Source organism: Fistularia commersonii, chromosome 25 (genome assembly GCF_037954325.1).
Source record: "Fistularia commersonii isolate RoL2024-O1a breed Wild chromosome 25, RoL_Fcom_v1.0, whole genome shotgun sequence".
Lineage (NCBI taxonomy): Eukaryota > Metazoa > Chordata > Actinopteri > Syngnathiformes > Fistulariidae > Fistularia > Fistularia commersonii.
Window position 1 is genome coordinate 8,992,605 of NC_141308.1, and position 12,664 is coordinate 9,005,268.

The 12,664-nt window shown below is 38.1% G+C and overlaps 2 protein-coding genes across 8 annotated transcripts; both read right to left on the reverse strand.

Moving 5' to 3' along the window:
- Window positions 1-805: 805 nt before the first annotated feature.
- Window positions 806-4,753, reverse strand: LOC147219157 (complement factor H-related protein 1-like). Of its 2 annotated transcripts, none has more exons than XM_086172499.1 (11): window positions 4,553-4,753; window positions 4,262-4,412; window positions 3,987-4,178; window positions 2,892-3,071; window positions 2,581-2,772; window positions 2,083-2,142; window positions 1,932-1,982; window positions 1,669-1,830; window positions 1,405-1,575; window positions 974-999; window positions 806-884 (listed from the first exon to the last, which is right to left on the reverse strand). In XM_086172499.1, the coding sequence occupies exons 2-11, from the start codon at window positions 4,317-4,319 to the stop codon at window positions 873-875; spliced, it is 1,104 nt and encodes a 367-aa protein (XP_086028625.1). In that variant the 5' UTR covers window positions 4,320-4,412; window positions 4,553-4,753; the 3' UTR covers window positions 806-872. The 2 variants fall into 2 exon arrangements, with proteins under 2 accessions (XP_086028625.1, XP_086028626.1); XM_086172500.1 differs by having other exon boundaries at window positions 4,262-4,467; window positions 4,553-4,741.
- A 1,017-nt stretch (window positions 4,754-5,770) lies between these two features.
- LOC147219158 (complement factor H-related protein 1-like) lies at window positions 5,771-11,124 on the reverse strand. Of its 6 annotated transcripts, XM_086172493.1 has the most exons (15): window positions 11,014-11,124; window positions 10,721-10,912; window positions 10,023-10,202; window positions 9,623-9,814; window positions 9,416-9,457; window positions 9,107-9,181; window positions 8,880-8,954; window positions 8,687-8,746; window positions 8,293-8,367; window positions 8,046-8,105; window positions 7,560-7,613; window positions 7,285-7,446; window positions 6,554-6,715; window positions 6,155-6,180; window positions 5,771-6,048 (listed from the first exon to the last, which is right to left on the reverse strand). In XM_086172493.1, exons 1-15 carry the CDS (start codon window positions 11,069-11,071, stop codon window positions 6,016-6,018), a joined length of 1,446 nt encoding a protein of 481 aa, XP_086028619.1. In that variant the 5' UTR covers window positions 11,072-11,124; the 3' UTR covers window positions 5,771-6,015. The 6 variants fall into 6 exon arrangements, with proteins under 6 accessions (XP_086028619.1, XP_086028621.1, XP_086028620.1 ...); XM_086172495.1 differs by lacking the exon at window positions 8,880-8,954; XM_086172494.1 differs by lacking the exon at window positions 8,293-8,367.
- Window positions 11,125-12,664: the final 1,540 nt, after the last annotated feature.

Here is a 12,664-nt window from a genome sequence, read left to right on the forward strand (position 1 = left end):
ATCAAAAACATCTAACATATGCCGCCCCTCTGATGTACTAATTTCTGATCCTATCCATCCTCCGCCCTCCCAAAGTGAACCTCAGCATCGTCATCTCTTCTACCTCCAGCTCTGCTTCCTGTCTTTTCCTCAACGCCACTATCTGTAAAGCATACAACATGGCTGGTCACACCCCCAGCCTGTATACCATCCCTCCATTCTAGCTGATTTTCTTATCACACATTACCCCCTACCACCTTTCTCCACCCGTTCTAACTTTCTTGCACGCGCTCTCCATCGTATACACATTCTACCCTTGATAAGAATGTTTAACATTTACATACTACGGTGGCATATGTGTATGTGAACCATTGCATACTATGCACACAATCAATTTGTTTTGGATTACAAAATCTGCCTACAGGACTGTCTCAGAAAATTAGAATATTGTGATAAAGTTCTTTATCCTCTATAATGCAATTACAAAAACAAAAATGTTGTACGTTCTGAATTCATTACAAATCAACTGAAATATTGCCAGCCTTTAATTTTTTCAATATTGCTGATTATGGCTTGCATCTTAAGAAAACTCAAAAATCCTATCTCAAAATATTAGAATATCATGAAAAAGTAATTTTTATTTTTTTTTAATTGCATTACAGAAGATAAAGAACTTCATCACAATATTATAATTTTCTGAGACAGTCCTGTATGTTTGTGATGCCAGAATATTCGGAGAAACTATAAGGCAGCATCTTTTGAATGTGCTATCAAGGCATGCCAAGAGGTTCTTGATCGCCAACAAACATGTAATCAGATGGCAAAGTGAAAAGCCAGGGAACTTTATTGAAAAAGCACACGTGCAAACATTTAGTAGTTCTGTCGATCTCTTCTCAGCATCGTCTCTGGTTACAAAATAAGAAAGTTTTATAATTAGGTACAACACAAAATATGCAGCAAAATAGAAATATGTGACTGTAAATGGAGGTCTCACCACAAATTCATCCCAACCGCTACAACCTAAAAACAACCATGAAAAAAATGTAGCAGTGAATATTTAGTGCAGCCTTTTTATCCTTTAGCTTTTCACTCAGATCATTGTTTAATCATCACTTGTCGCAATGCAGTGATTGTCACAGGAGTAGAACGTCAGAGTGTCAGAGGTCAAGAAAGGTCAGCTGTTTTGGAAAACGTGCACAATACACTCTGAAGCAAACCTAAATTATGTCACGATCAAAAACTGTTGTTGCTTGTCACACTACATTTTTTTCTATAAAATTTGACAATATTTAAATGGTTAGGTATTACCAAACAGAATTAAACAATGTAGTTATTTTTCTCTGCAAACCAAAATGAAAACTAAATCAATATATTAGCTTTATGAATTGCATAAATGACTGTATCACGTTGTGAGTTTATACTTACATTTGCCTAACCGAACTCTTCCATCTCTACATTCTGCACTTGCGTAATGAGTATTCCACCACTTTTTCTTTGTTACACACTCAAATTCCTCCGTCTCGCCATTTCTGAGAAACTGAACGCCATCCAATTTCAGTGCAGGAAACTGTTTTCTGTCCACAGTGCAGAAGTTTTCTGCAAAACACAACAGAAGTGGGGAGAAAAATATATTACATATTGCGTTTCAGAGCCGAACTGTTCCAAAGATCTCAATGCAAGTGTTCCTACCGATACAGGCGGGCAGCGTCGACCACATGCCGTCACTGTAGCACACCACTTTCTCTGGACCAATGTGTTTATAATAATCGATGCACTGATATTCCAAAAACATTTTGCCCCTCTCAACAACTTCAGAGTTAGTAATTCTGGGGATTCTTCCGCATCTTCGGACTGTAACGATAAATAAAGGCATTTTTGTTCATTTTTTTTTTTTTCCTTACAACAGTTTATCTCTTCCATTTAAAGATGTTAAAGGAGAATCACTAATTTACTTTCTGTGATGTGTCTTTCTCTCCTGTTTGACTCAGGGGTGGGAACAGGTCCTGAAAGACACGGCGGGGATGGTTTTAACATCGCTCGAGAGTAGGTTTGTCTACACAAAAAAAATCCAAAGTCAAAGACACTGGAATAACAGCAACTCACCACTATCAGTTCCACGTGTTGTCGTCGCTATGGCTTCACCACTTCCACCTGGTTTGCGGCCTAAAAAAGCGTGACAAAAGCATGAAATAAGCACAATGTAAAATATCAGTGGATGAAAAGAAAACTAATTATAGTCATTCAAATTGAATGCAGTTCTTGTTTGTTATTTCTTGTTAGATCAACCAAAATTTTTACTTTTCCTAGCAAAGTTCCTGCACATTCAAACATTTCTTCTCCTCGTCACATAATGCATTAAAAGTTCATTGACATTTTGTTTTCTTTGTCTGCTTATACGTGCAGAGAAGTATCTGGTACAAGAGCTATTAATGCTCCCAGTGGGTCTGTCACAACTTTGTTAGTTGCAGCTAAGAAACTACAGTTAAATGAGTTGTGAGATTTGATCAGAAGTGACACGGCGAGAAGTCCGGCGTCACGGAAACCCTTTCTTTAGACATACTGAAACAATGTTCACCGTTGAAAAGGAAATTTTGCACTTACTGCAGGGCGGGGCTCCTGTCCACTGACCGCCAAGACAGATAATTGATTTTTTGACATTTGCTCCCTGGACAGTAAATCCATCTGCACATTCAAACTGTAATTCTGAATCATTAGGATACACTCCCTGGTGAGATGAGTTAATGATTACAGCGTGGGGAATTTTGGGGGGCTCTAGGCATGCCCCGTTACTCACTGAAAAGAGAAAAATAATCAAACAAACAAGCAAAAAAGTCATGAGTAAACAGTCAATTGCTGTGTTTTCATTTTGAATTGTTCAGAACTTAACAAACAAACAGTTCAGACAGACTTACTCTCACAGACTGGCAAAGAGACCCACAATCCATTCACACATTTGGCCGTAGCATGGTTGTCTCTGTGTTTGTATCCTTCTGTGCATGTCACTCTTATTATGTAGTTTTCATCATACCAGCCAGTTGAGGATTCTGTGTATTCTCCGTTGGAGATAACTGGTGCACTGCAGGCTTTTTCATCTGATTATAAAAGACAGCAACTTGTAATTAAATCAAGTATACTTAAGATACAATTGAAGGGTTTTTGAGCTTGCTTGCAGCCTTCCATTTGCGAAAGCTCAGCCAAACAAAAATGGTTATTGGTGAAACATATATTAGAGAAGTGTTTCCCAGCCTCCGTGCACATTATTGTGCTGTGGAAAAGTGTCCACTTTCACCCGATTGGTCCAAAAATGATTAATTCAACGCAAATAATGTATTTCGCATGTCTATTTATGCTGGCGGCATGCAGTTCCCGCAGAATACTTAAATGATCTTCCACTAGATGGCAACAGGTAGTGGATTAACCTGTGTATCTACCTGCTGCTGCTCAAACGGCAGAAAGTACTCAGTATAAGTACAAGAAAAAATACAATCAGGACCCATTGGTCCAGAATAACATTCGGACCCAGATGAGGGCCCAAGTATGACTAGTGGTCAGAAGAAAGTAAAAAAGGTGAGCTCAAGACAATACCATGAAAGTTGTATTGCATTTCCTCAGTTCCTGCAAGAATATCAGCTTTGTTCAACCAAACGGGGTCAGTTTTCACACTGAGTAAGTAAATTGAGACTCCAGTTTCATTCTATTTCATTAAAAATGTTTTTGACACATTTACTTGGTCGCGTACCGGTTGATTTTTCTAATGTGAAATATGTGCCGTTGCTCACAAAAGGTTGGGAAACACTGCATTAAAGTGAAGTGTTTTGCAAAAACATATGGATACCATGTAACAGTTGTAAAATGTTCCTTATTTTCACCGTTGATTCTTTACAGTCATTGTATTTATGAGGTTGAAACGGCCGAACTATAGCTCACAGAAGATTATCAAGGTTTCCCCCATTTAAAATAACTTGGAGACTCCCGTATTGAATGCACAGTAGTGCAGAACCACTTACCGATACACAGAGGTGTGTCAGTCCATCTGCCGTTCTTGCATGTAATCGTCGCCCACCAAACCCCAGCCACCGTTTTACGGCCTTCATCGCAGGCATAATTCACATGAGTGTTATGTTTGTAAGATTCTTGTGCAGGAATCATGTAGCCATTTTCAAGCGGCGGGGCCTGACAATCCTGTGCCGGTCTTTGCGCTGAAACCCAGAGATAAACTTTCACTCTGAATATACGATTGCACGCTACATATGAATAGATGGTAAGTGTCTCGCATTCTTACCCTTCAGTTGGCCAGGAAACCACGTGAGAAGAAAAAGTCCAATCCATTTCACGTACATTTTGGTGGTTATTTAGTGTCGCAACCAACCGGACGGCGCAGACCTAAAGGGGTCCGACTGAGGTGCGGGTCACTTAAGAGGAGCCTTTTCCTCCTATCAGCAACATGGTTAAGAAATAGTAAACATTACACGATCCTCAAACTGTTGCCTGGAAACCAAAAGTGAAATGGCCTTCACGTCTTCCAGTCATGTTCCACTCATTCCAAATTTAAATCTCATTCATAAATACTTACAGATTTCCGTTTCAATGAGGTCGTTTTTTTTTGTCCGTTGTGGTTTGATTTGATTGTATAATCCTTTCCTCTCCTCACTGCAATTTTAGAGAACAAACAGAAGGTTGATAATATTCATGTTGGACTTGTCATTTGTTTTCAGAGCACAAAAACAGGAACGCACTCTCTCTCTCACTCTCTCTCACACACACACACATAAACAAACAGTGCTCAATTTTGGGATTTCAAAAGGCCCTCATGGACTGCTCCCTCGATCAGAGGTCAGCATTGTGAAATACCAAAAAGCACACCGGTCAATTTGTTGCTTCTCAAAACAACAGTGATGGATTTCATTTCATTCATTGTTGCATAACCTGGACTCTTAATTTTTTGTTATTTTTTGTATTGAGTTCATGATCGTGTTTGAAACGTTACAATCACTTTACGTATTTCTTTCTCAACGCAGACGTTTTTGCTCTACTGTCTTCAGTGACTGTACAAGCTGGATAAGCTCTGACCCAGAGAAGCCCGGCGTGGGGATTTTCCAAAGTCTGCAACAGCGTTACTTAGTGACCGTCTTGAGCAACTGCCTCGCACCGACATGAAAACCTGGGTCCACATGAGCAGAGAGAAGAGGGAATCTTTTTTTAGCTTTTGCTCCCCTGCTAAAATGGAGTCTGTCTCAGAACTTACATTTCCCGGCACCTCAATCCGCCGGAACGGATAAGGGAAAGCTAGGTGAAGATCGAATTAGATGATGGGGATCTAATGATAGAAGACCATCATGAGATATAAGCATTTTTCTATTGACTGTGTTTATTTGAAGTAACTCAGATAAGGCCGGTGTAACTTGTTCTGCCTGTTTATTTAAATGTCGCTTAGCAGACGGGATCAAACCCGAGGTCTCCACATGGTTTTAACAGCAGTTGGTGGGGATGACACGCTTTCACACATGTCAACGTCAAGCTGTGATTAAGAGGCTTTCCTGTTGAATGAACAAGACTTGAATTCAATTAAAAATTGCGTTGCCACGTTTTCTCCCACAAAGATAGTGTGGTTTTATATTGCAGTTCCTGATGCTGCAAAGACCTTGCGTGGCAATATTTTTGAGAATAATAACAGGAAATGAACGTGACGGTGACACAGTCTCACTTCCCGCTGAGTGACACTTTCCAGGGATCCTTTTTCAAATATGTTTAGCGTTTTTAGTTGTTGTTTTTTTTAATTAAACTGACGCCATTTAGAGACAAAGGGGTTTATAGCTGTTTATTGAAACCTTTACATCAAACGTCTTGCGTTCCCCACAGCAACAAAATGAACTGGGCCATGTCATCAGTGCATTATAATACCAGTTACAAGATTCTGCAGCGATAAGCATGTTTGTGCATTAAAAAGCAATCAGAGGTTTATCAAATTATCAAATCAAAATTAGACAGAGTAGTCGTCTTCTTGTAGAGGTGCTGTGGAACTGTCCAAAACGGATTCTATCGTCCGCCTAAGAGGATTGGGCACTGTCTCTGGTTACAACAGAAAATATAGAAGTGATAGGATTAGAAAAAACAATAATAAGCCAACATAAAAGCAAAAACATGGAATTTGAGACCATCTAGCAGCTATACTCACATAATAATGTTGATAATAAGAACAACCTGAAAATAGAACAATAACAGTTAACCAGGAAATATTCTATTGAAGTGGTTCAATGCAAATAAACATTGACGACCAAATCTGACACATGCTTTAAGAAGGGGTTTATGACATCAAGTTTCAAAATATATGTATAACCTTTGGATTGATTACTTATCATATCATAAATATATGGTACATTTTAACTTGAAAACATACAAACATGCATAGTGATATTGAATGTATGACTATGAATAAGTATGGATGTTTCTCTTCTTCAAAAACATTATACTTACAATGACTCACTTCTTGGAATATCAACAATTACAATAATAAACACATTGAAATGGTATTCTTGATGGAAAATTAAAAAGTGAAACGAATTTTTATACTTACAGTGGGTCACAGTAAGTTGGCCATTCTTACATACAATTTGACTTAGTTGGCCATTTCCAAGGCAATGAAAAGTTTTTCTGCCAGAATGTTGTAAGAATTCCGTTTGTTGCAGTAGAATATTATACTGCTGAAGCATTTGATGATCCAAAGTACAGAATGTGGCTGGATGAGAGTAATAGAAAATCATCACAACAATGCTTAGTAATACACCATTCATAAAGGTATTACGCGCTGTATTTGATGGATTGCATTTTTAAAAGCCAATCGATTAATTTAATAAATTACCAGGTACATTATTGAGATTAATGGACCACTTTACAAATGCTGTCCTTAGGGAAAAATCTGAATCCAAAATCTTGCAGCATTTAAATACTATTATTTTCATGGATAGCAATATGGGAAATTAATAACCTTCAACAACTTCCGGGGCTAGTTGAAGGTCATGAGCTTCTTACAAAATCTATTTTGGGTGTCAGAAGCGCTGTTTCTATGTTTTGCAGTTTAGGATGAGGACTATATTTCCTATGTAATACTAGTGGTGTTATTGTGCTTTCTATGTGTTGAATATTGGATATTACAGGAAACTTTGACAGATTTGCGTCACATAGATCAAACTATAGATCGGAAATGCTAAATCCAGAAATTAAGAGCACAATAGTGGTACCAGTGAATACATTGATCACTCTTAGGTGTTAGAAAGAAAGTGAAGGGAATATCAGAATGACTTATACCTTTACAGGTGGGTTGTCTTGACCACGTGCCATCGCTGAGACACTTCACAATCGCTGGTCCGACCAGCGTGTAAAAGACATTACATTTGTACTTCAAGGACATCGCATTCTTAGACACAACATCACTGTTCTCGATGTTGGGGTACTTTCCACAATTGTCAACTGAAAGAAACAGGATGTTATTTACACAGGTACGTTGAGAAAACTATGGTCAAAAGATCTTTCAATACAGTGAACAACGGGTATGTTATTTTATTATATAAGGAAGGATTTACTTGGTATGTAAGTTTGTGAGCCCCCCTGGCCATGACCATAGTTGGGGGTCGTGACTAAAGGATGAGAAAGAGATAACAGAAATTAAACTTTAATATCACTCTGTCGATAGTTATATGATATATATATATATATATATATATATATAAAACATACACACGTATGTATGTGGGTGTATATTATGCATACATATCATATATGTGCATGTAAATGTATATTATATTATTTTATATACATGTGACCATATAATAACTTGTGAATAACTTCTATCATCCCCTCTCCCTGTGGATCCCCTCTGCCCAGTGCTTGGTCTGGTATCCCTGCCTGACAAGAAAAGTGAACGATAGTAGATGAACAGATATTTTCTATCTGTCTCATATATATATACAGTATACACACAGTATACACACAGACACAGACACACACACATATGTATAATATATTGTTTTATATGTGTGCTACCAGATAACAATCTGTAAATATCCTACCTCCACCATCTCCTCTCCCTGAGGACCCACCCTGCCCAGTGCTTGGTCTGGTATCCCTGTCTGACAAGAAGAGGGAACCATATTAGATGGACATACCTAGTCTGTCTGTGTTAAATATGTATATGTATATGTATATGTATATGTATATGTATATGTATATGTATATGTATATGTATATGTATATGTATATGTATATGTATATGTATATGTATATGTGTGTTACCCCACAATAATCTAAAGAACCTACCTCCACCTACTGCAGGGTCACCATCCCCTCTCCCTGAGGTGCCGCCTTGTGCGGTACCGGGTCTGGTATCCCTGTCTGACAAGAAGAGGGAAACATATTAGATAAACATATATATTCTGTTTGTGTCATGTATGTAAAAAAATCTGTATATATATGTCTGTGTGTGTATATATATTTACATACTTTACATACACACAGGTGTATATATGCATGCAAATGCATGTATCTTGTATGTAAACATATATATATACATACATGCATACATATATGTATATATATATAAATATGCACACACACACATATATACATATATATGTATATATTCATATGTATGCAATATCATTTTATATATTTCATATGTATGCTATCACATACTAATCTGTAAGTTACCTACCTCCACCATCCCCCCTCCCTGAGGATCCACCATGTCCTGTACTTGGTCTTGTACCTCTGTCTGTCAATAAAACAGAAACATATGAGTTGGACATACCTAGTCGGTCTGAGTTAAATATGTATATGTATATGTATATGTATATGTATATGTATATGTATATGTGTTTTAGCCTGCAATAATCTAAAGAACCTACCTCCACCTGCTGCAGGATCACCATCCCCTCTCCCTGAGGTGCTGCCATGTCCGGTACTTGGTCTGGTATCCCTGTCTGACAAGAAAAAAGAAGCATATCGACATGCCTGGTCTGACTGTGTTAAATATGTATATGTATATGTATATGTATATGTATATGTATATGTATATGTATATGTATATGTATATGTATATGTGTGCTGCCCCACAATAATCTAAAGAACTTACCTCCACCTGCTGCAGGGTCACCATCCCCTCTCCCTGAGGTGCCGCCTTGTGCGGTACCGGGTCTGGTATCGCTGCCTGACACACAAAAATAACACATGTGACATACATGCATTGATACATATATATATGTGTGTGTATATATACATATATATATATTCACACATATATATATATAAAAATGTGTGTGTGCACACCCCTCTGTATATCTGTTTATGTATTATATATATATATATATATATATATATATATATATATATAGAGGGGGATTTATATACTTTTTCTGCACTTAATTATCTGTCGATTACCTACCTTTGTCTGGTTTTCCAGTGTCTTCACTGCGGGTTTTTCTGCCTGAGAAGACAAAATAAGCCATCAATAAATGAAGATAAACCATCCAATAAAGAAAACTGAAATACCCTCCCAAACAACTGAAGTAAACAGTGACAACCCACTCAACCATGTCGGTCATCAGTAGTCCACCATATCGCTGTATATCTTGAAAATGTGCCCACTTACTGCATTCAGGGCCTTTGGTCCAAGTTCCTTGTATGCAAATGATGGACTTCTTCTTGTTTGCTTCTTTGACTTCATATTCATCTTCACATTCGAAATGTAGTTCTGAATCATCAGCAAACACATCTTTGTAACTCTGGTTAACAATCACCGCATGGGGGATGATCGGGGGCCCGCTGCATGCTCCACGGCGTCCTGTAAAAAAGTAAACAAGTCTCAAGTGAGTATAATGTAGTTCAGCTCTGCGGCAACTGGATTATAACCCATCCATCAATCGTCTGCGCTCAGGGTCGCGGGTGGATGCTGGAGCCCATCCAGCTGTCATCGGGCGAGAGGCGGGGTATTAGTCGCCAGTCCCTGAGAAAATGTTCAAAAATCTAAGCGCTGAATCTGGCAGACTTACTTTCACACAGCGGCACAGAGGACCAGGCTCCGTTTTTACATATGGCTGTTGCATCCCTGTCCACGTCAGCAAATCCATCATCGCATGTTATCCTGACTGTGGCTCCATCCTCATACCAACCGCTTTCACTTTTTGTGAAATTGGCATTGGGTATATTTGGGGACAGGCAGGCTTTTTCATCTGTGGAAATAAAAAGCGAGAAGATTGGCACAATTCAATCTCTCATGGTTAATTTCCATGTATATTTGCAAGTTTTTTTTGGGGCTTAATCTAGTGGAGAAATACGATGTTGAAGAAAACATTGTTAAAAGATCACATTTAACTAAACCCCTGATGACAGGCATGGGCACATTTTTTCAAATAGATTTAGTCCTACAGGCAGATTGCCATTTTTTTTTTCCTTGTTAGCGTCATGACTCATCAGAAAATATTTTGAAAAGGGTAATGTGAAAAGCACGTAGCTGCGAGACAAGAGCCTCCCTATCCATTAAAAAATAAAATTAAAAAGTCAGAAAAAAAATCATAGGACTGGGGAAGAATGTATGGTGGCCTGGCACAAATGTAGCTCATATGTTCTTGACAGAGAGGGATTTGAAAAATACATTAAAAAGAATTTATGGTGAAAAACTGCAAAGCAGCAAAAAAAAAAAAAAAAGGGAGCAAAACATAACATAGAATACCCTTTCAATGACACCCACCTATACATTGTGGATGATGGAGCCATTTTCCATTATGACACTTCGTCGTTGCCCACCATCCCCCCGACACCGTCTTCAGCCCGTCGTTGCAGGCATAATTCAGAGCAGCGTTGTGCAAGTATATTTTTTCTGAAGGGTTAAGAAAGCCATCCTGGAGCCCGGGAGCAGAACAGGAACCCGCCGGTCGTTGAGCTGAATCAATAAAAAAAACAACAATAAAATAGAACAACACTGAAATACATCGACTCAATAAATACAAATAAGTCTGGGTGATTAAATATTAAGATTTTTACCCCTGAGCAGTTCAGGATAGAATGTCAGAAGGACAAATCCAAGATACCTGAGGAACATTGTGTTTGAATCCAAATATTCCCGGACGACAGTGAGCAAAGGCTATACTCATATTGATGTCGGTTAATAATTGCTGAGGGGCCGTTTCCCAGAAAGGCAAGAGATGCGGGAGTAAACACTGAGGGGGACGTTAAATTAGAAATCACATTGGCCAGCTTTAAGAGAACGGCGTGGAAAGCACGATTTTCACAAAAAAAAACAAATTATTCCAACTAATTAACCTACAAAGTGATTAACTAACTTATGCCCAATCATTGAGCCAAGATAATTATAGAAAAAAATGAAAAATATTCCAGCAGTGTATGATCTATAGGATGATGTTAATTGTTTCTGACACACGTATTGATGAAAGCTACTGTTGACCCCATTTTTGTACATTTGACGTTGGATTTGAGTCAGAATGTGTTTTGATTGCACACATCACACACACATCTGTTTAGATTTCAAGATGATTTCTTCATCCCGGACTGCTGTGGTCACAGTTTTGAAATACTAATCAGGTTTGAGGCCAAAGATCATGCTTGAAAGGTTGCAGTCAATTTCGCTACAAAATTAAATCACTTTATTTGTGAAATAATTAAACATAAATAAAGACCCACCGAATCCCACTATAATGACTGTCTGCCATTTAGACATTTATTCGCGTCTGTTAATGAAAGGAATAGACGAATGGATCCTCTTCAATTTATCTTTTTTCACAGAGCCTATTTGCCCATTATCATTTCATCTTCACTTCCAGTACAAGAAACACAAATATTTACTGGAGTCAAAGTATGTGGACACAATCAACCAGAATATTTCTGGGAAACAAACACAGTATGATGTTATATTTTCACATTAACATTAATTCAATTTTGTCCATTGACTTCTATTTCTACATTAACCCTCTCAGGCTCAAATTAAGTTGTAGTTGCAGGAAAAATCTGATATTTGGCTGTCGCAAATCTGCAACATCTGTCTGGAGAAGGTTAAGGAATGTCTGAACCGACTTCCACGTACAAATCAGAGAATTTAAAATCCCCCTTCCGTGCGAGTAAGGCCCTCAAATTCTTGAGAAAGCTCATAATTAGGGCAGGACAGGCCATAGGCTTACTCTGCTATGAGTACCCCTTTTTTTTTTTTTTTTTTTACTGTTTATACAATTTCCTACTATTATTTATTATTGTTATGTTTGACTTGAAACTCTGGCACAACAATTTGCTTCGGAATAAATAAAGTTGTTCTTATTCTAATTCTTATTCTTAAGGGAAATCCCGTTATGCACTTCACTCATTCCTCCCACTTCTCTTATCTTGTTTGCATTCAATGTCCATTCATCAACACATAGTAGTAACCTCATATCTTCTTCCTGAGTTCTTGAGCTCTCCCAATTTGCATGTTGCCGACGTACGCGGCTTGATCTATTGCAGAGTTGCTCCAGGCCCCCCCTAATTGTTAATTCTTTTATGAATATTAGTGCTATTAATGTATCATTTCAGCTAATACCGTGTGACTGTCACTGGCACTGGTGTTTTTAATATCAAGAGATCATTTGTACCTCCCAACCCTCGTACCTCCTCTGTCTCTGACACACTTTTTCAATCTCTCTCTCTC

Coding starts and splice junctions, on each gene's coding strand:
- LOC147219157 (XM_086172499.1), bottom strand. CDS start 4,319: ATGTACGTGAAATGGATTGGACTTTTTCTTCTCACGTGGTTTCCTGGC. Junction 2,143..2,580: donor GACAGGAGCCCCGCCCTGCA/GTAAGTGCAAAA, acceptor ACGCTTTTTTAG/GCCGCAAACCAGGTGGAAGT. Junction 1,000..1,404: donor AAGAGTTCGGTTAGGCAAAT/GTAAGTATAAAC, acceptor GGTTGTTTTTAG/GTTGTAGCGGTTGGGATGAA.
- LOC147219158 (XM_086172493.1), bottom strand. CDS start 11,071: ATGTTCCTCAGGTATCTTGGATTTGTCCTTCTGACATTCTATCCTGAA. Junction 10,913..11,013: donor CTATCCTGAACTGCTCAGGG/GTAAAAATCTTA, acceptor TTATTGATTCAG/CTCAACGACCGGCGGGTTCC. Junction 8,955..9,106: donor TGACCCTGCAGCAGGTGGAG/GTAAGTTCTTTA, acceptor TTTTCTTGTCAG/ACAGGGATACCAGACCAAGT.